This window comes from Cynoglossus semilaevis, chromosome 11 (genome assembly GCF_000523025.1).
Source record: "Cynoglossus semilaevis isolate Cse_v1.0 chromosome 11, Cse_v1.0, whole genome shotgun sequence".
NCBI lineage: Eukaryota > Metazoa > Chordata > Actinopteri > Pleuronectiformes > Cynoglossidae > Cynoglossus > Cynoglossus semilaevis.
Window position 1 is genome coordinate 10,971,323 of NC_024317.1, and position 21,909 is coordinate 10,993,231.

Genomic DNA, 21,909 nt, shown 5'->3' on the forward strand with positions numbered 1-21,909 from the left:
ACATGACTCACATTAACAAAAGGAAGTAAAAAAAAAAAAGGAATATGTTTCCTGTGTATAAGAGTTGGTCTAAACGTTATAAGATAATTTATGAAAGAAAATTGTAAAAATCATAATTCTACTGGTTTTACATATTTCCATTAGAGTTTATTTTTCTATGATTTCACAATCTAAAGACCAAAATCAGAATGGAATTGCATCTAAACCAGTTGCAAAACTGGTATTTCAAAAACAATACAAAACAAAAACCAATAATGAAATAAATAAATACAAAATAGATTGAATGAAATCTACCAATTATCAGAAACTCTTGTCAAAACCTTAGTCTTTTTTGCTCTTGCTTTCTTTTGTCAGTTAAATAAAACAATTCTCAATTCTTTCTAGAAATGTTGTGAGGGTCTGGAGCAGAAACTGTGCAGGCAGAGAGAAAGAATAGCAGAGCTGCAGGAGAAACTTTGTTCCATCACAAGAGAAAAAGAAGAAAGTGCAAGGAGTCTGAATTTACGCCACGTCTACAGCAGAACCAGCAAACACAGGTTGTTGTTCTGGACTTTTTGTAGCTTCCTGCTCATATGTGAGTTAAGGGCCGTTGATAAATAAATGGTACATGTAGTATGTAAACTTTCTCAATTCCAACTCATGCCAAAGTTGTTCATCCATATCACACCTAATAGGATAAAAATGATAAGAAACCATATCAGGTATTTATATCCTTGATCATTTCAGCATGCTAAAAGAACACGACACATCTGCTATAAGTGAGTCCAACGGGGATGAAGGCAGAGAAGCCAGACTCTGTGTCCGTTACCACCAAGTGAGTATTTTCTTCTTAACATTTAACTGACTTCAGTTGAAAACTTCTTTGTACAAGTTCAAAGTGGGGCCTGTGCTGTAAAGTCTAATGTTTTTATCTTATAAAATTCTTTTGCAGCTGTTGACTGCGATCAGTGCTGTGGTGACTGATCCCCGCTCTACGTTCCAACTACACAGACACAAATGCGTACATGCTAATTTGGAGCAGAATGACTTTCCTAATCTCCTGTCAACATTAGAGGTCTGGGCTCAACAGCTTTGCCAGCTGAAGGTAAAAAAACATCTTCTTTGAGGATTTTTTATTATAGTTACAGATGAGTTGAGGTTAATTTCTTGGTGCTTAGTTTCAATTCTGATATTTGACACAAGAAACAGTTTTCAATCCCTTTCTGGAAAAACAATTTGCACACTATATTTAGTAGGCGTGTTTATCAAGTCCAAACAATTATGAATCCTACAGTTTTGAGTTGTCCTCCAGCGTATGACTTGCAGTTGTCCAAAATGCTCAATCTGCATTTTTTCATCTTAGTTTTTACCATTACTTTCGTAGCAAAATGGCATCACCCATCTGAGCCTTAGTTCAGAAAATCTATGATAGCCACCATACATTTGCACAACTTTCAACTGATGCTAAAAAGTTTTAGCATGCAGGACAAAAGCCCTTTGCACAAAGTCGTACGAAAGCCATGTGATTGTGAAAACATGATTTGGACTATAGAACTTGTTCTAGTTGTCCAAAAAGGTCAAAAGCTGTGGTCTAAAATTAACTGCATTTGGATTAACGAGTGTATGCACACATCGAATGACAACTTTAATTCTGTAATATAAATGTGCTGGAGTCATGATGGAAAATTCTCTGCATTTGTGTAGGAGCTGCACAAAGGGTTGTTTAAACTGATGTCCAGACTGTTGCCGTGGCAGCTGCCTGATAGTGGACATGCACCTACAGATGCTGGGAAGGTAGAGGACATGATATTACTGCTGGACACCATTCTTGAAAGCACCACAATAGATGAGAAGGTCAAGGTTCGTTGTTATCGTGATACATTTTGTTAAACCAATTCAATGATGCTGTGTGGATGTAAATGGTGTCTGAAAGTCTGGACTTTGTCATATTTATAGTGTCAGGTGCTGAAGAGTCCAACTCGATTTACCTTAGGATCCATGGTATCTCACTTCCAAAAGCTGTTCGATGTCACCTCCATCAGTGGGGTGTACCCACGTATGAACGAGGTTTACACCAGACTGGGCGAGATGACCAATACCATGAGGAACCTCAAAGAACTTTTAGACTTGGGTAAAGTGGTGTAAAATGTTATTGAGAACACAGTAGTCCTAATGAAATGTTGAAAACCGGTTCATTAGGTCACTATCATAAAGCAGTCAATACAGCATGTTGTCAGAGAACCTGTGATTTGCCTGTTAACACAACAGGAGGCCAACATCTTATTTATTGATCAGACCATTATGTTCCTTTACAGGGTATCTGTGATTTATGTTTTTACTCATGCAAGTGGAAAATTGGCTCAACTGCTCCCCCTAATGTCAGAATGAATCCAATTCTTACCATTTACAAAAGAATACCCTTGTTGTGTTTTCCTGACATTGATTGCATAGAACCCACTCAGTTCTGAATGTTTAATACATTATTTAAATGTAAAGTTGATCTTTTCAGAGTTGCGCCTGTCTGAGCCTCAGCTGAGATGATGTTTGCTTTTCTTGTTTCAGACAGTAGAGTTTCTAATGCTGAGGTCATAAACCACGTGGCCAGACTGGTCCATTCCAGTCAGCAGGGTGCCAACTTCTACAATCTGTTGGGAGACGCTGACATTCAGAGGTTCACAAATACACCACTCACGTGTTTGAAATACACCACAGATTCACAGACACTGTGCTCCCATGTCTGTTTCTCTTTTATTTTCAGTATCTTTGTCAAAATAAAGCAACATCAAGAGTTTTTTCCTGCATTCCACGCCCTCATCGTTGACATTTTACAGGTTCTGGGTTAGTAAAGGATGCACACACGAGCTCACACACACAGAGACAGCATGGTTATGGTTCTAATTCGTTACTGGGTGGAAACACCAGAGGACATTGTTTTTTTTCTAAATATTTGGAACTAATATGTTTATTAATATAAAAATTATGAAATACAATTAATATATATTATTTGTATACCCTAACCTTAATCCTCTAGGGGGCCGAATATAATCAGATTGTATACATCAGGGTTTAAAGGACCTCCATTTAACCACTGTAATTACTACAAATGTGCTATTCTCATTGAAGTAGAGCCTTATTAATAATCAAATGTTACCACAACTTAACTGACTCACTAGTTAGTTAGTTAACTGACCATGTTGAACTAACTTGTCCAGCATGTTAGCATCATCTAACGTCTGTCTTTGTTCTCCCAGGAGTCAGACGCCTGGACGACATCATACCCACTCTGAAGTCATTGAAACAGGAAGTACAATGAAAAAACACCTCAACCAACTTGTAGTGCTATGAACTTCAATTATTTATGTTTTTTGTAAAGGTTTCAGCGATGATTAAAGCCAGTCAACCCTCGCTCCCCTGTTACTTGTACATATTATTTTTCCTTGTCTCATGTGAAAAAAATCATGTTTTCTTTATTTGCCTCACAATACAAATACGCCCTGACACAGAAGTAAATACCATTCAACTGGAATGTGTTTGTTATAGCAATACTGCCACCTAGTGGAAGCCAATGAATATGGCTTGACAAGTTTACAATCACTGGCAAGGAATGAAAAATATATAGCTCATACCGCTTTTTTGATTGTCCAAATTTGCCTTCTCTTTTCCTCAGAATTATTTGAACTAGATTTCATGCAAAAGCATGTCAGTATAATTGACTCAGTAACAGATCGCAAATGTTCGAAACCTATTTTTACACCTTTTAATCCTTTAATTATTTTTTAAAAAATTTACTTGTCATTTGGAAATGGGGATTTCTTCATGCTTCTAAGCTAACCAGCTTGTTACAAGCTCCTTTTCATTAAGCTCTACACAGGTGTCGCCCGTCCACGTCTGGAGAAAAGTGGGCGTGTTCAACTATGGTGGGTGCGTTTCCACCTCGCTGTACAATCGGATGATCCTGGGTGGGCGGAGCCAAATATGAGGAAACGCTGCTCTAACTGAGCCCGGAGAAAACCGGCTGCGAGCATCTTCTGTGGATACGGTCGTCATTCATCCTCCACATCACAACACGGTCCTCCGAGCTAAGGGTTCACTCTCCATTGTAAAGAAGAGATAAATCGAACCGCTATCATCAGGCCTCTTCCTACGGCACATTTGTATGCTGTAGTGTTTGTGAAGGGCTTAGAGATTAAGTTGTCAGATAAACGGCTGCGTCAGGATGGAGACGCAGATACATGTGCCCGTTGGCTCGCCCCTCATTCAAAAAATCCCCATTTTTGTTGACGAACACAATGTAACAGAGGGAGCGATGAAACTCATCAAAGAACTGAGACCGACGTGGGACCCCAGCAATGTCCGCATCAAGGTAAATATCTGCTAACCATGCTAGCTTCAGTAAACGCTGATAGTGGAGCTGTTGCTGCAGCATCACCAGGCCGGTGTCGGCGTCGGACTGACACCGCCTCTCACTCTCGAATTAACGATGAACTTGCATTTTTCGGATTTTAAAAACAATAAGTGTAGATATGTAAGCTAAGAGAGTAAAATTCAGCCGTTCGTTGTGGTCCAAATCCATATATTAGTGACACAACGGTTTGAAAATTAGTTAAAAATAATAAATATACATATGTGTGTGTAAATGTTAATCGAATCTTTCTAAATCGTTTAGTTAAATCGTTTGGAGCAAAATTGAAAGAAAGAAATAGTAAAAAAATGTAGGAAAATGTTTGTAAAACAAATCACAATAAAATTGGAAACGTATGACAAATGAATGATTTGTTAATGGGTTTTTGCTTGATTTATGTTGTGAGAGAATTAGGTCGGACGAAGACCTAAAGAAAGGTTTTTGTCTGGTAAATTAAAACACCAAACCGCCTTTTAAACCTACTAACAGTTGAAGTGAGTAAAGCCAATATTATCTCTGTGTCAAAGACACCTGATGATCTAGTGCCCTGAACTTGGACATGTAGCCGTTTGTTACCAATTACAGTACAACGTTCACCAAGATAAACATTTGTTATCAACTCTGACGTGCTTAAAAACAACTTATTGTTTCCTTGATCCATATTTATGGGATTCCAAATTGTTGGAAAATGTCCACTGTCCATTTTGGAATGTTCTTTTTTGGTCACTTGGAGGGTCAAGTTAACCTAGTTGTTTTGAGTTTCTGTTGGTCTTTTTCTTGTACTACCCTCTCAGTTAAAAGTTAAGAAATATTTTTATGCATCTTGTCATGATGCACACTCTATAGGCGGCTTGTTTGTAAAGGCAATAACTAAAGACTAAATTCCTATTGTGGTTAAAATCATCTTGTCATTATAAAGACAAAAAGCACATGTACGATCTGAATGTCAAAACAAAACACTGGGATTATCCGTTTTAATACAGACAGGAGACAAGTTGTATAAATGAACAAATAGAAAGGTTCAAAAATACTTAAATAATTACCATGTATTATAATATTATAATCAATATAAGGCTGGAAAAGTATTACAATTTTTAGTCCGATTACAGGCTAGCTGTGAATGTATCTTCATGTATCATGATTAATCACAATTGCAATAATTAAGTAATCATTATTCATTTTAAATTAATCACCGAAATTTTTAGTTGTGGCTCAAACAGACTCAACATTTCTAGAATGGCCTAGTACTGACGATGCTTTAAGGCCTTTACCATATACATGTGAAACTGTATAATAGAATGTTGTAATGGGCTGAATTTGACCCTCGGGCCTTTTTAAAACATAATAACAAGAGTTAAGATTTGGAACCCAAAAGTCTTGAAAACTGTTCCAGAAGCAAATTTGTCTTAAAAACCATGTCTTGTTCAGTTAATATCCAGTAGCCAACCAGCCTGCACAGTGGGGACACATCTGATGATGACTAATTGAAATTAAATTAAATTATCTTTAATTTTGTTATTATATACTAAAAGTTGGTGTTTGTTTACAACCTGTCAACGTTTAGGGCTTTGACCTGAGGTGAATGGGGAAAACTGATGAAACTGGACCTGCTGATGGTGGTTAATGCTTTTTCTGTGCAACCTCTGTAAATGATGTTACAAGCTCATTTGTTGTTGTGGGATAGTTTAGAGTCCATGAGCTTAAACCTCACAGTTGAAGTGAAAGTGAAAGCCCCGTGAAAGCCCCGTGAAAAGCCCTATCTACTGCACGGAGCTCTGTGTTGAAGTCAGACAGATCCGTGACGTACACAGTTGTCAGTTTACACAGATCACATGGCAGAATGAAGAGACCGTATCAAGTTACTGTCCGGTGTCAGGTGGAGTTTGTACAGTAGGTACATCGTAAACATGGTTTGGTTTAAGTTCACTGATAAAGATTTAACCACTTCTGTTTCTGTTATATTATTATAATTATTATTATACATAATGTGTATTAATATGAGTATTCTTTATAATAATTGTCAACGTAATTATTATCAACAGTGGTATAATACAAATATAACTGCTGTTTAGGCTTTAGGATGTATATATCACATGATACATGGATCTTCAAACTTTGGTGTGTGTCCATCACAGTAGGTTTTCTGGGTCTAAGCTTTAAGGCTGACACCTGAGCTTTTTTTTAAATTCTTTGTGAGTCTATTTGAGTCTCACAAAATGTGACAGTTGTCCCTTGTTAGGAGGTAAAATATGTTTTTTAAGCGTTAAGCCTTCTGTACTGAACTCACATTGCTCACTCTATTGCCTTAATGAGTCAACAGAAGATCAGCAGTTCCAGTATAACTTCCAGATAAAAACAAATTCAAAACTGCGTGGGCGTGTGCTTTTTAAATAATTGATGACCAACTAAAAGTCCATCAATGTGAAATGATTCTGTGGATTACATGGTCATGGATTTATTGTGTTGACCCTCCTCATGACTCCAATCCAATTAAGAGGAAATGGATTACACAGGTAGTTAAATTAGACATCTATCAGATATGCTAGAGGTCATCCCAGATTGCGCTTGTTAGGCAAAGAAAAAAAAAAGACTTAATTGTATCAAGTGTCTGGTAAGTCCAAGGCGTGGCACCATCACCTGTCCCAATTCTCATGATGCTAAGGTTTGAACTCAACCATGGCAACAATGTGTTTCCATCCTGTTGGCTAATCTCTGTGGAGCTAATCAGGCTACCGTGGCTCTGATGCTGTTTGAAATAACTTGATGATATTAGCTTATTCTAACCTAAATCAGACGTTATCCTGAATTTTTTGTTCAGTGTTTCTCGATTAAAGACTTGCTGCTGATCAGACACCAATGTCTGTGATTCTACATTAAAACACACCGGGTTGATTCATTAAAAAGACTGTTCTGAAGAGTCACTGTTCTGGACGCTTTTTAAAAAATATTAAATGTAACTTTTTAAATTATCACTACCTTTTTGTGTACTGATGATTCAAAAGTCATTTTGTCTTTGGCTGTATTAAAAGGTCAGTCTGGTCGTACATGAATGGTCATTATAGAGAGGCCGGCCATGTTTGTAGTCAGCCGTGTAAGGAATGCCAGATATGTACGAGTGAGCGTCTGAGCCAAGGCAGATATCTATGTTATTGTGTCTGCTGCAGTGGCAGTGTCCAGCCCACTGGCCTCCAGTGAGGCTGTGTGAATGTAAATGTTATAAAAGCAATAGACGCATGTTTTATAAATGCCTTATGCTAGGTTTCAGAGAGGCCTACCAATTATTCTACTTTATATTGTAGATGATGCTTTCTTCTACAGCAGAACTTACTAAAATCTAATATATATTTTTTATAGTATATACATTTTTGCATTTGTTTTGAATTTCAAAAGGTTTAAATATTTAGAAATATAAGTAAACATCATCTGTTTTGTAACTTGACAATTTTTCATTGATTATTTTGGTTACCTCGACACTGAGCTTAGATCTGCTGGGGATTTTTTTGCCTGTAAAAGTTGTAAAAAAAAGGGTTTTTTTCTTCTCCTCAAGGTTGAAAAAATGCTGCTCAGTCTGTTTTAATTTTATGTTTTTAATTAAGACTTGTTTTCTATTTGAAAAACATTTTCAATTTTACTTTGTATTGTTAATATAAACAGTATAATAAGTATGGTTAGTACTTAATATAACAATTGCCTCAGTTTTCCTTGTTTATCAGTAGCAAGGCTGCCCGCTGTTTATGTTTTTTATTTTTTCCAGTATTCTGGAACAGTGAATATGGAATCTTATTACCACTGTCACAACATTGGTGTACAGTCCCGCAGATCGGCAGACACTGGCAGAACTGGCAGAAGACGCTAGCAACTGGCTCAAGAATTTTTTAAAACCACAGAAGGCCACTGCCTCCAGCAGTCAGGGAGAGCATGTCCCACTGTTTTTTAAATGTATAACATTTCTCAGAGATACACTTATCTATCCCTGTAGACTATTGTGTCTTGACTGGAGACCCTGAGCTCAATGGCACTGATAGCAGTGAGAAGTTAAAGTGACAGTGGTATTTGGGGATTACTGGTGCGGTGCAGTGAACAGGGTGTTCCTCTAAAATACTTCAAGGATGAGGTTTAAGCTGTAAACAAATACACATAATTGACCTTGCAGGAAAGCAAGATACAAATCTGGAACAATACAATGTCAAAATTCACTGTTGACAAAGACGTTATGGTTTGGGCATATTTTTTACACTTAAATTCTTTCAGGTCGTGGTTCCTTTTTCATGCATTAAATGCAGAGGATGCTTTTTGTGTGTGGGAGAGTGTGTAATGACAACCAAGGCGGCCGCTTTTTCTTTAACTCTTTGTCCTGTCCTTTCAGCTCTTCACAGATGGGACTACCAACAAGCTAGTGGGCTGCTACGTGGAGGAAAGTCCCGAGGACGTTGTGCTGGTGCGAGTGTACGGCAACAAAACGGAGCTGATTGTAGACCGAGACAATGAGCTCAAAAGTTTTCAGGTGGAAATTAGAGCTTTATACAAATGTGGTCTCTTATTTTCAACAAACCAGGGTCATTTGTGTGTATTTGTGTGTTATGTTAAGGTGCTACATGCTAACGGCTGTGCCCCCCGCCTCTACTGCACCTTTCTGAACGGCATCTGCTATGAGTTCATGCAGGGGGATGCTCTTGGGACGCAGGATGTCAGGGATCCTGCACTGCTCAGGTGTGAACATGTCGGGGGCGCCTGTGAGCCCGGGGCCAATGTTGATGAAAAGTATTCTCCAGTTTTGACTTTTTACAAATACCTTTTAAAGAACAAGCAAAAAACTCAATTCTATTTTGCTTAGCTTGTCTTTTTTCCTATGTTCACAAAGCTACCTTTTATTTTTTCTTCTGCAGACTCTAGCTTTTTTGTGGGTTTTTTTTTTTTTGCTGAATTTTAGGTAGATTTTTGACCAAGATTTAGTTATGTAGCTATTCTGACCTTAATTGGATATTTACACTTTAAAGTATTGTAATAGCCTAATACTGTTGTTCAGTAGAAATATATTTTTGCTGCTTTTGTATTTTTATTGTGTTATCTTTATCACTCCATACTACTTTTAAAAGCATACTTTTTTGACAGGCATCTTTTTGATGCCTGTCCTTGTCTAACCTGGCAGAAAAATGCATCTCTCTGTTATTGAGGTTGGATGTTGCCAGATCTTTGAATATTTTGCAATGTCTAAGATTAGTAGCTGCTGAATATAACTTGCTTTTACTTTCGTATCTCCTTTAGACTGATAGCCAGGGAGATGGCTCGTATCCACGCCATCCATGCGCACAACGGCTGTATTCCCAAACCCAACCTGTGGATCAAGATGAGGAAGTACTTCTCTCTTGTGGCCACAGAGTTTACTGAGGAGGCCTCTAACATCAGGTCAGATAAGGGGTTTCATTTGCTTTTTCACACATACACAAAAAGTATACTGTAGTAGAAGTCAATGTAACATACCATCTTTGTAGTTGATCATCAAGTGGTAATAAGTATTAAGTGTTCCTGATTTGTAGTAATGGATCAAATTATTATATTGCCCAGACCTAACCTCAGTAAACGGTCCAGGTATAAAATGGGCAGACAGTTGTAGATGCACTGAGAGCTGCACCCCGCTGTATCCGGCTGCAGTTAGGGCCGTTGTCTCCTGAACCGTACTAAAAAGTGCAAAGAAGCATTTGTTCCCTTCAAGATCGGCTGCTAAAGCTAATCTCTTAATTGCATGTTTGCTCAGTGAGGGTAAAGAAACTGGGGATTTCTGTGATTTTTGTTTTATTTTATTTTTTTTATGAAGCATTCACTCTGTTCTCAGGGTTATTATGTTAATCTGATTCTGGAACTTGTTTAGAACTGCATTACTCATTACTTCTTCTTCAACCTCACCTACAGTACTGCATTCTATAAGCTACATTATTGTCTCCTAGTGGATCTGTTTTTTGTTTTGTTTTTTGGTGAATGAAAAGTACAGAGAGCAGGTAGAATCACTGCTGGTAAACACAGAAGCAGACTTTCTGTAACTGCTCTCAAAACAGTTGTTCCATCAAATGTTAATTTGGCCTAAAATGATAATCTAGACTTGGTAGCTTTTCCAACTTTCTAACCCTTTTACTAAAGTGATAATTGCACTGCTTTAGATACAGTTAAAGAAGCAAAGTCTTTTTTTAGAACCAATATAGGTTTTCTGAGTTCATGATAAAACCATTACCTTTGCATCATGTCACTGAACCTTTGGACTAAGGTTAAACGTTTTAAAACCGAGCCAGCTGTCTAGTCACAGATTTGAGTATCTTTGATGGCCAGTACATTTATTCAAGCAGTTTCTTGTGTAACTATAAGGATATTAGCCCGCAGGATCATGGTGTCTAAGGCATGCAGTGGGTGGTTAGGTGTTTGCCTAGCTTTCAGTGTTGGGTCATTTTCCCCTCTTCCCTAGTAACACAGACAGTTTGACTGTGCTGGTCCTGGACAGCAGGCACTTTTTGCACTGCTTATATAGCATATAAAGGACACGGATCAACACACATTTTCCATTTTCAAACTGGCTTAAACCTGCATGTTGTCTCACCATGTCTGGCTCGGGTGTCTGGTTTCTAAGCAGGGATTTACAATGTAAAGTAATGACACTGGTAAATTGTGTGAGCAATTTAACCAGTAGATCCAGTTTTAACTGGCTGCATGCCAAGATTAGGATGTTGGGTACGATGGTTTTTGTTACAAATGTACAAACATAAATTTATCCATCCCAAATTTGTTTTGTAGCTAAAGAAACATTTGTGTCAAAGTGAACTTATTTGAGAAGGAGAGGCAGTGTAGTCAATATGACAACTCTAGTCTCACAAGAATTGCAAATGGTAGTGCAGCCCAGGTAACAGACTACACCACCTGAGAGTACCTAATTTTGTATAAGCAGTACTTGTTACTATTAATTTCTGCATTTAAAGTATAAATACTATATAAAAAAAAGGTTCTTCGTATTTTCTCGGAATACAAACAAACACACAATGTAAATATATTATATCATATATTCTAATTAAATATGTAAAAACGTATATATGTATAAATATATTTATTCATATACACATATATAGTTACAAATGTACATATATGTTTTAATATATATTGTGCCTATAAGTATAATATAAATATGTGTATACACCATATGTATGTGTATATATTTATATATATACTTGTACTTTATATTTATTTAATTGCTGAAAGCATTTAAACTAAGCCTGTTAACAGTTTAAGGCTTCGTTTAAACATGATTAACAACAACCATAACAACCACATACTTCTTACCGACCTTGTGCTTCTTGTTCGTGACTTGTTCGATTCAGTGTATTTTTGCAACAAGCCTGTTTCTCCGAGCTGTAATCCCAGGAGTTCAGTTAGCCGGTGTCCCACGGGGTCTGTGTGTTGTCTGTGCACGTCGGTCACAGCTGTCCTCATCACAGTTGTTTCTCCTACTGTAGGTGCTCATACCAAATTGATAAAATACGGCACATGCAGCTCCATGGCTGAGTAGTGAAACCGTTCCTGTCACCTGATCTCACCACACTTGTAAAGTACAGTGTTGAATTTGTCCTAACAGGATCCAGCAGGAGGTCCCCAGCAAGGCAGTGCTGGAGCAGGAGATGGTGTGGATGAAGGAGCATCTGTCCACACTGGGCTCTCCAGTGGTGCTCTGCCACAACGACCTGCTCTGCAAAAACATCATCTACAACAACAAAGAGGGTACGTACCCAATATCTTGTAAGATACAGTGAGCAATGGTGGACAGAAACTGCCTCTGTTACTGTGTCATTTTCACCTTACTTTGATTTGAATTATATATAGAGTCTGTCACCTTTGGATAGATTGGATACATCTGATAACAGGTTAGAAAACTAAAAATAACATTAGGTTTTACTTTAGACTGTTAATTTAAACATAGGAATAGAAGAAGGGTGATATTTTAAGTGTTATTTCACTTATCACAAACTCCATTGAGTCCATTGAGACAAATGTGTTTTGTGAAATTTATTTTATTTATTTTTTTCAGGTCATGTTCGGTTCATTGACTATGAATACTCCAGCTACAACTACCAGGCCTTTGACATCGGAAACCACTTCAATGAATTTGCAGGTGTGTTGGATCACAGTGTCAGTCAAAAAAGCACAGAAGGCTTTCGTTGTTGTTGTAGTTTTGCTGTAATAATCCCATAGTTGTCTCTGATTAATTGCAGTGCTGTGCACAAACTGCAGTAATGAACCTAAAGTAGTGAACTAGTGTACTAGTAGTGTTATATCTACGTCTGTGAGCCTGCTACCCACTACTACACTTGACAACCGAGATCACCAGGGAACTGTTTGTTTGATTGTCTGATTGTTTTCAGCCCAAACACTTTACCTGGAACCAACTTACCGGTATGTGTACATTTAAAAAAAATAAATATGTGCAGTAACTTTACACACACTGGTATTATCATGATTGTCAGTATTGGCATTCATTAGTATTCTCATTTTGTTTTGTAGGTTTTCTGTATTGTTTTGTATTTATATTTTTAATATTAGGACCAACATCTTGAAGTATCTCTTTGTGCCTGCAGTCTTGTTGTACAACGACAACAAAGGCTTTCTGTTCTATCGTGACTCTGTTGTTAATATGACTCAGGATTGAACTCTGTGTTCAGGTATGGCTGAGCCGGACTATGGGCTGTATCCAAATCAGGAGATGCAAATGGAGTGGCTGAAGATTTACCTGCAGGCGTACAAACTCTTCACCAAGAACACAGAGGAGGTCAGCGAGAGGGAGCTGGAAACTCTCTACGTACAGGTCAACAAGTTCGCTTTGGTGAGGAGCTAACGTTACTGAACACACGCTTGTACACAAACCAACAAATACTGCAAATGTCACCTCATCTGATCTCTGATCATTTTTTTTGTCTCTTTCATTTTCAAGGCTTCTCACTTTTTCTGGGGCTTCTGGGCTCTCATTCAGGCGAAATACTCCTCCATCGATTTTGACTTTCTTGGGTAAGAGTGTCTGTTTTCTGTTTACTCCTTTAATCCAATTATCATCCTCATATTAACATACTATAAAGAACAGTAAATATATAGTGTGTATATATATAATATATACATATAATATGACTTTAGGACTGTCATTTTCAGGATTCAGTCCATGGTCAAATTAAGGATAAAAAAATTGACTCTTTGTTGTTTCTTGAGAATTATTTTTTCTGGCAATTAGACAATGTTCATACTGAAGTTCGTGAAGAAAATAAGTTCCACACCGGAGACAGCTGGTGTGTAATCACAAGTCAAAACTGTTGTGTTTATTTTTTGCAGTAATTAACTCACACATTTTAAATTACTTTAGTTGGAAATGGAAGTCTAATAGCAAGATAGTGCACTTAGCATGTAAGATAATAAATTGTAGTGGCTGTGTTAGCTTGTAGGCATTAATGACTGTTCATGTTTTAGGAGTTCATGGCAATAAAACCTATGTAAAATAACCTGGTATTTTATTAAGTAGATTATATTTAAGCTAACATTTACCTCAGTTTACTTCCTTGTTTCTTCCCTGCAGGTACGCTGTTCTTCGTTTCAACCAATACTTTAAGACCAAACCTGCAGTGATGGCCATGCAGGTCCCAGAATGAAAGGAGAGCGACGGCAACATGGTCAAGAGAAGAAGACAGACAGGACGATGTATCGGGTTGTTTCCTTTCACACTTCTTCTGCATGGTGGGAACTCTTAGATCTACCTGGAATCCTTCTCTGCAACCAGCACCTGTTCTCTCCTATACTTCCTCTACACATCTGCTTCATGTCACAAGTGATACGAGTTTCCTCGAGTCGTTCATGTGTGAGCGAGTGTATGCCTGTATTTATTATTAATTAATCTGAATAACTCTGACTCCATACTTTCTAGGTAAAGATCACTGACTAAAACACTATTGTCAGACTACCTTCTAACAGTAGTCATATTTCTGTTTCCTTTACAGTTGACAGTTTTTGTTGTAATTCGTCAGCTACAGGCTCTTGTTTTATTGTTATATCCTAACTTTCTTGGCGCTGAGTGCCATTTTGCACTGTATTCCCAGGAACGACGTCGCCACACGTCACAGTATGAGTGGATGCAGCCTGTCTCTACGTCTGTTCATCTATTTCCAGCTGCTGCTTCTAAAATGTGAGCTCTACTGTAGTAAGTGCTTTTGGACTTTTTCCCTGAAGGAGCAGACGCCAAGTCTGTGGAGCACATAATGGGAAAAATCCATTTTAAAACCAACCAAATGTTCAATCACCACTACATACAGTAGACCCTCGGCCCTCGAAGACAATTCATTCCAGAAGGTTGTTCAAGAATTAGTTTGAGATCCGAAACTGTTTTTCCCATTGGAAATAATGTCAATAATTTTTATCTGTTTCAAGACCCCAATAAGTCAATAAGAATTCAACTAAAATCAATATTCAGTTATTTGTGGTCTTTGCTTAGACACTTTAGACACACAGTTTCTTTGATAGCATCTTTGTTTTCAATTATGGTAATAATGGTCGATTTGACCATACCATATCATTGGCCTGATCAGTCACTCGTTACCCTCATAAATCAAACCTTCATGCCATCCATCCATCCGCTTATCCATTACTGGGTCGCGGGGACAGCAGTCTCCACGGCCGCCACCCAAATCACACCGCAACGTACCAGCCCCTCGTGAACCTTCCTGCGGGGAGTGAGTCCACTGGAGGGCGCCAACCGCCCTAACCAGGGTTCGATCTTGCCCGGGAGGTGAACCCTGGGGTTCCACACCAATGACAGAGACATTGCCTCTGGGCCAAAGTGCCACCAAACCTTCATGCTTTGTGATTAATTCTTACTTCTTACTTAAATCTGTTGTTTTCTGTACTACTTTCCTCTTCTCAGTGCCAGTAGAGGTAGTGAGGTGCACTTGCCGACTTTGGAGCCATTATAAGGGGCTTGTAGTGTACAGAATAAAGAGAAACTGTGAAGCACAGCAAGGCGACAACAAACAGGTTGGTCGAGGTCCAAATGTGGTTCGACCTTCGAGGCTAAAATTTTTATTGAACTGTTTGGGTGAAGTCCGAATTATACGAGGTCCAAGGGTCCACTGTATATCAGTCAGTCTTCTTTCCCAGTCATAGAGATACTTATCAACTGTTGACAAATGAAAAAAGGAGTGTCTGAGGTCACAGACAAACATCAACAGAAGCTGATGTTTGTCTTTGACCTCAATATTTCTGTCTGTGTGACTGTGACCATGACTTAGTTCATAGAACGTCTCCAAAAGGTCAGTGAAGTGAGAAGATTTACGTGATTTAATATGCAGTAACTTTGACCCAATGTTTGTGATTCAGTTTTAACTGAGCTTTAAATAATGTATTAAGTTAATTTAAAACAGAAATTCATTCCACTGCTCCTTTTATTTATTGACTTAATGACCTGTTAAGATTCACTCAGAGAACTGTTACAGCCCACATGACAAGAAGTCACTGATCTGACATTTGTCACAATGAAATGAAGTAATTCCTCATTCATACCCTAGGAGGCACTACTGATTGTACTCTGTGAAGATAAAGGGGAGTTGTAAAAAATATTTTAGTGACGTCACTTGAATCAACTGTGTGGGCTGTGAAAATACAAAGTTTTAAAATAAAAATTAAAAAATCTACAGGAGAGAATTTGGATCCATGTTAGCTGACTGATTTTTGTTGTTTGAAGTTCAGACATTTTTTGTTCTGGTGAAAATGTGAAGTTTTCCACATGTGCCGAGTTGTTGATTCTCAGTCCAGAAAATGTTTTTGTACATTAAACAGATGCAGATTTCTGACCTTTGACCCCAAACTAATGCCAGGTATGCACCAACTGAACTGATACCTATATTTTTATTGAAATTAGAGTTCAATTTAAGGATTTACATTTATACAGAGTAACTTCTCACAGCAATTCAGGCTTATAACATATTCTTTGGAGACATATCAAGGCTGTGGCTCCCAAACTTTTCTACAGAGCCTCCCTTTTGTAGGTAGGACTACTGTAAAGCCCCCCATGTCGACACATTCACAGATAACGCTGTTCAAAACTTCACTGATCTTCCTTTAACCACATTAAATCAATCATCATCTTTGGGATGCCTCCATCTGGGAGAAGTATTTTGTACTGCATTCTACTGCTCCATGTCATCATTCTGCAGTGTTTTCATTGCTAGGCCCCACAGAGTTACACTGGAGATGAACTGGCCTTCGGTGGACCTGTATGAGCCACTGCTGGACCGGGTGGAAGACGGCAGTGTGACACAGTGATTGTCTGGAGGAGGAGGTAGGTAGGGTCTGCCTCTGCCCACTTCCATTGTCATAGTCCCAGTCTCCACATACGGACCATAGACAGCCTCTGTAGACAGATGCTGTTTAACCAGTTTTGTGTGGTGGTCAGCAGCAGCCACAGATGCAGTTTTCTCCTGGTGGCTGGAGGGTAGAAGGTGAGGTGGCATCAGGGAGCGCAGCTCTGGAAGCGGTGTGGAAGCTGGGCTAGCATGCAAGCTGGAAGAATGAGTTTCAATATGTGGTGAGGGTGAAGGAGCTGGTGGAGATGGCTTCTCTGTCCCTGTCTGAGGCATGACGGCAGACTCCTGATGCTCACTGGTGGAGGCGCAGGGTTTTCTGCGTCTATTGGCTTTGGCTGATGAAGGTGCTCTGCGTGAGCGACCCTTCCGCTCTGAGGCATCGGTCTCAGCACTGGTACGTGGAGAACCTTTGCAGTTCTTGCTGCAGTGTCTCCTCAGCATGGCGGAGCGAGAGAAGCTCTTACCACAGGCATCACAGATGTAAGGTTTCTCTCCTGTGTGAATGCGTATATGACGCTGCAGATCCCCAGAACCAGCAAAACACTTCCCTGCAGAACACACACAAATCGGGAATCGGTTAAAAAATCGCAAGTCGTTTTGACCCTGGACCCCTGTCTCACTCACCACATGTAGCACAGCTGTGTGGCTTTTCTCCAGTGTGTCTGTTCCTGTGCTTCAGTAACTTTCTCTGTGTGTTGAAAGACTTTCCACACTGATCACAGGTGAAGGTCTTGTCTGTGGCGTGAGTCTTCTTGTGCTCCTTGAGGTTGCTTAAGTTGTTAAATCCTGGGTAGTAGTAACAGACAGATTATTATTGTCCCACAAACACAAAATGTCACAGTTTCTAGATTGGTTAATATAGTCCCACAATGCTAGAAGCTTCTAGGTAAACTCACTTAACAGTTCAAACATCCACATTTGTATATGGAATCTGCATAGTAGCAAGGCGAATTCATTTCAATTTTTTTTTTTTTTTTGCCTCCCACAGTTTTCTCAGTTATTTCTCTGATGTGTAATTGTATTTCCTTTGGTCAAAGAGAACAGCAGTTTAGTAGGAATCACAGTGTTTGAAGTGAAGGTCAGTGAAGGTCAGTGGGCAGCCACAGGGACAGCTGCTCCAACTTCAGACAAGACAAACTTAAGAGACACAGTTATTCGTTAACACACACACATACATCACTTACCTCGACCGCAGATATCACACAGATGTGGCCTCTCTCCTGTGTGGACCACTTTGTGACGTTGGACATCCCCTGATGCTGTAAAACTGCAAATTTCAGAAGAATGTTACAATAAAGTAAACCACCAGATTATTATTGACCTGATTACCCTAAATTTAAGAATAATTGACCTGGAACTAATTTTTTAACCTTTTTTATTAACTAACTAAATGGTAGTAATAATAAAGATACTTAACCCTTTGCCACATAATTCACAGATGTACGGTTTCTCCCCAGAGTGTCGCCGCAAATGAGTCTGTAAATTTCCAGCCTTCAAAACAAAGACAGTGAGTCGAACATTGACAATACAGCGATATAAAGAACAAAAAAGAACACTATACAGTCAGTACAACAATGAACATACAGTAGTTTAAACTTCCTGTTCACCTACAGCGGCACTACAGTTAGATGTTAAAGCAAAACACAATTTTGATTGATACGATATTTAGCCAATGTTTACTACAAGTAGTAATGGAGTAAACCTCATTAAGATAACCTTGAACTTGTAATGAAAGCTTGTACCTGTGAGAAATGTTTTCCACAAATGTTACACTGAAAGGGCTTCTCACCTGCAACACAGATTAAAGAAACAGCTATTAATTAGACACATTTTAACAATTTCAACACGACTGGAAGCGGTATTTAACAATCTATTAACGGTGTGGTAAAGAGGGACGCCACAAATCAACCCGACTTTAAAATTGATTCAATGTCAAGGTGGGATTGGAGCGCCCTCTGCTGGTTCACAGTAAATATTACAACCGATAATCTAACGATTTAAAGCGGTTCGAACTTATTAAAAAGGTCTGTAAAACTTTAGCTCTCATGTTGAAACTGTTTGACAAATACTAAGAGACCTATTTAGATTACAGATGAACATTAAGACATACGAAAACGTTTATTTATAATTATTGAAATTGTAAAATGTTGGTGATATTTTTGGTATTCATTTGAAATGTTTCAACAGCCTTTATTTTAATGTACCACTGGTTGTAGGGTTATTTGTTTACATTAGGCCAGAATTAAGTTGTTGTGTGGAACACAATTTGAGTACCTAATATGTTTCTGTCTAGGAACCCTAGAAATAATCCTAAAAATCTTCTTAGACCTCCATGGAAATTTTGGTAACTTTAATTTACAACTATTCATTTCCTTAATGCATAATCCTATAACTGCAGTGTGTGTTTGTGGCATTATGAAGTAATGTGCGTTAATACCAGTGTGCGAACGCTTGTGTAGCTCCAAGTTGCTCGGGTGTTTGAAAATCTTCCCACACATGTGACAGCGGTGCTGTCTGTTTCCTCTCTGCTGCTGTGGCTTTAGTTTGTCTTCCTCCGGCTCCAAAGGTGAAGGACTGGGATGCTGTGGAGTTGCCGTGGGCTCTACAACATTCTCTTCAGTGACTGCGTTGTCTTCAACCAGAGTCTCTGGAGCCTCAGTTTGAAGAACTGACTCCTCCGGCTGACACTCTTTGGTACAGCTGAGGACAGGTTCGTGGACAGATTCCATGCATATTTCCTCCCAAGCTTTCTGGGACCTCAGGTAGTTGTATTTTTTCAGATACACAGCCTTTTTTGGGCGGACTGGCCTGTTGAGAGAGGAGTCTGCTGGACCAAAGTTGGGAATGTTTAGATTTTCTGACGGCATCAGAGAAGAAACCGGGTTCTTCTCTGATGCTACTGAAGCACTGGAAGGATTGGGCTGAAGTAAGGTTCCTGAGTCTACAGGTGAGCTGTTGTCCCCGTGACTGATCCCCAGAGAACACTGCTGCTCTTCAATCACCAACAAAGGACCTGGACCTTGAATTGAGTTTGCATTACTTGTCTCAAGTGCGCTCTGTTTAAAGTATTGTTTGCTGTAGAAGTTGCGCAGTTTGTAGCCATGGACTAACTGTTTCTCTGCAGGTGCCTGGTTGCTGTTAGATGGTTTACAGCCTGAACTGCTGGTAGAGGAAGAAAAAGACATTTTTTTGGTGTGGTCTGTGTCAGTGCTGGACCCAGGTCTCTGGGCCTCAGAGAGACAGTGGAGGTCAACATCGTGTGGTAGACTGCTCCCTAGGAGGCAGTCATGCTCAGTGCCCAACAGAGAGAAGGGTGGAATTTCCACAGGTGGAGGACAAGGTTTGAGGAAAGTGTTACACAAGCTCTGCACATTTGGGACCTGCAAGCACTGGGCGATGTCCAGGAGTGCTTGTACATTATCCTGGTTTATGTCGAGATGGGAGGTGTACATATAGTCCAATACTTGGCCAATGCCACCCACATCCTGGATCACCAAGTTAAAAACGTCATTCTTCTGACTTGGTGAATTTTGAAACAAAGACCTGAAACAAAAAAGTTTCAAAACATTACATAAATTCCATTTTTTTTCCAGAAATTTGTATCATTGCTACTCTGAAGGATAATGAACATATCACTGCCAAACAAAAAACTCAACTAAAAAACATACCTGCATTAAAACAGGTGTGATTCTCTCTTTTTTTACTGGTTTGTGCTATTTTAACTGATCTTGTAAAATACCTGGCACAGTAATCAGGTGGCTTGTTTTTTTTTTGTTTTTTAATGTAAGTTCTTTCTTTGCATCCATTCAACTGCACACCTGTACATTTGCTTTAACAATAGAGAAGGAAAAAAAGCACCTGAAGTAAGAACTGAATGCTGCCAGGACATTTTTGTGTGCTTTAAAGCAGACACCTTTCACCACCAGCATGCAGTCACACAGTAACCCCTGGATCCTCTGCTCCTGGAGCTGCTGCAGCAGGTATGAACTATGGCTGGATAGAGTGTCCATGTTCACTGTGCTGCTGTTCTTGGAGCTGCTGCTGCGAAGCACTCAGATCCAAGTTTTTTATCGCACAGCTGTCCAGGAAGACACAAAAAACCTTTGTTATTTTTTTCACTAAATGTAGAGAACTGTTTTGTCATATCAAGTATACTTTTAAGAGAACTAAATAAACTCATTTTGTGGACTGAATTTAAACAAGGATTTAGGTTCACTTATAGGAAAAATTAGTTGCTTCAGTTTCTGTGAACTAGTATTAGTATATAGACAAACCATACATGCATACATTTCTTCTTCTTTCTTTTCCTTTTTTTAGGCGTTAAACACCAGCAGCTTCAGAGTGCTGTGGATCAGTTGATGCCTCAACAAATTATAGGTAAAGATTTGATCTCAGATATTGTTTGTGTATATGCTGATGTGATTACTTGCTTCAAAGCTGAGAGCATGTAAATGTAGTAGTAATGCCCTAATCACCATAAAAGTTCAATATAAAAACAGTCCATTTACCATTCAAAAGTATACTGGGTAGAATTTACCAACATCTAATGGTTAGGTTACATACGGTGGGTGAAATAAGATGTTAATTAATACCACCCTAATATTTCACACAGTTGCTTTAATAATGCGAAACGATAGAATAATACTCCATCCCATTAGCTGCTACACGGTGGTGGGAACACTTCTTCACCTGCAATTGAAACTCTACGACACATGACGTTGATGGAAGACCACCCATGCAAAAATTGGACGAAAATTTCGATCGAGTCGTAATAAGCTAAATTGTTTTCCATGCCACGTCTATTTTAACTATCATTTACCAAAATGTAATTTGTAGTCATATAAAACGACTAAATGTTTGTTAACAAATAATATGAACTGAAATTAAAGGTCTTACTTCTGTTTTTGGATGATGGGTCACTTTTTCGAGGGTAGCTTCTTTATGTCACTTCCGGGTGCAACAGGAATATTTATTTATTTATAAACTCATAAAGGCCAGCAAAATTACGCGTATTCAACGCATATAGTGTGTAAAAGCCTTCAACATTTAAAAACATTGAGTAAATGTTTTAGCCATATGTATTGCCTGTAGTTTCTAAATTAACATTAGATAAAATATTGCGGTACTTTACCTGGGTAGGAACTAATACGAAGCTGGTGT

At 38.7% G+C, this 21,909-nt stretch overlaps 4 protein-coding genes across 6 annotated transcripts in view; 3 read left to right on the forward strand and 1 right to left on the reverse strand.

Annotated features, from left to right (window-relative positions):
• Positions 1–21,909, forward strand: part of LOC103386273 (contactin-4-like) — a 695,358-nt gene that overhangs the window by 503,430 nt on the left and 170,019 nt on the right. The gene's annotated exons all lie outside the window — the stretch shown is intronic.
• On the forward strand, positions 367–3,384 carry cep70 (centrosomal protein 70). Its single transcript, XM_025060315.1, has 8 exons — positions 367–536; positions 727–814; positions 932–1,084; positions 1,684–1,839; positions 1,936–2,110; positions 2,542–2,650; positions 2,738–2,817; positions 3,231–3,384. Exons 2-8 carry the CDS (start codon positions 728–730, stop codon positions 3,290–3,292), a joined length of 822 nt encoding a protein of 273 aa, XP_024916083.1. The 5' UTR covers positions 367–536; position 727; the 3' UTR covers positions 3,293–3,384.
• Positions 3,800–16,098, forward strand: etnk2 (ethanolamine kinase 2). 2 transcript variants are annotated; one of them, XM_008320486.3, is made up of 9 exons: positions 3,800–4,342; positions 8,748–8,885; positions 8,970–9,142; positions 9,647–9,787; positions 11,994–12,136; positions 12,444–12,527; positions 13,075–13,235; positions 13,344–13,417; positions 13,974–16,098. In XM_008320486.3, the coding sequence occupies exons 1-9, from the start codon at positions 4,196–4,198 to the stop codon at positions 14,044–14,046; spliced, it is 1,134 nt and encodes a 377-aa protein (XP_008318708.1). In that variant the 5' UTR covers positions 3,800–4,195; the 3' UTR covers positions 14,047–16,098. The 2 variants fall into 2 exon arrangements, with proteins under 2 accessions (XP_008318708.1, XP_008318709.1); XM_008320487.3 differs by having other exon boundaries at positions 3,806–4,342; positions 8,970–9,091; positions 13,974–14,046.
• On the reverse strand, positions 15,652–21,737 carry zbtb49 (zinc finger and BTB domain containing 49). 2 transcript variants are annotated; one of them, XM_008320488.3, is made up of 8 exons: positions 21,646–21,737; positions 20,608–20,827; positions 19,187–20,292; positions 18,492–18,538; positions 18,167–18,240; positions 17,934–18,016; positions 17,374–17,535; positions 15,652–17,297 (listed from the first exon to the last, which is right to left on the reverse strand). In XM_008320488.3, the coding sequence occupies exons 2-8, from the start codon at positions 20,757–20,759 to the stop codon at positions 16,573–16,575; spliced, it is 2,349 nt and encodes a 782-aa protein (XP_008318710.1). In that variant the 5' UTR covers positions 20,760–20,827; positions 21,646–21,737; the 3' UTR covers positions 15,652–16,572. The 2 variants fall into 2 exon arrangements, with proteins under 2 accessions (XP_008318710.1, XP_024916074.1); XM_025060306.1 differs by lacking the exon at positions 21,646–21,737 and adding an exon at positions 21,439–21,631.

Bases quoted from the DNA above. Each gene is read 5' to 3' on its own strand.
- cep70 (XM_025060315.1), top strand. From the start codon at position 728: ATGCTAAAAGAACACGACACATCTGCTATAAGTGAGTCCAACGGGGAT. The intron at 1,840-1,935 runs GTTCGTTGTTAT...TCATATTTATAG, and splicing joins CAATAGATGAGAAGGTCAAG to TGTCAGGTGCTGAAGAGTCC. The intron at 2,818-3,230 runs GTTAGTAAAGGA...TTGTTCTCCCAG, and splicing joins TGACATTTTACAGGTTCTGG to GAGTCAGACGCCTGGACGAC.
- etnk2 (XM_008320486.3), top strand. From the start codon at position 4,196: ATGGAGACGCAGATACATGTGCCCGTTGGCTCGCCCCTCATTCAAAAA. The intron at 9,788-11,993 runs GTCAGATAAGGG...TTGTCCTAACAG, and splicing joins GAGGAGGCCTCTAACATCAG to GATCCAGCAGGAGGTCCCCA. The intron at 12,528-13,074 runs GTGTGTTGGATC...CTCTGTGTTCAG, and splicing joins CCACTTCAATGAATTTGCAG to GTATGGCTGAGCCGGACTAT.
- zbtb49 (XM_008320488.3), bottom strand. From the start codon at position 20,759: ATGGACACTCTATCCAGCCATAGTTCATACCTGCTGCAGCAGCTCCAG. The intron at 18,539-19,186 runs GTATTAACGCAC...TCTGTGTTGCAG, and splicing joins ACACAAGCGTTCGCACACTG to GTGAGAAGCCCTTTCAGTGT. The intron at 18,017-18,166 runs GTTAAGTATCTT...TGAAATTTGCAG, and splicing joins TGTGAATTATGTGGCAAAGG to TTTTACAGCATCAGGGGATG.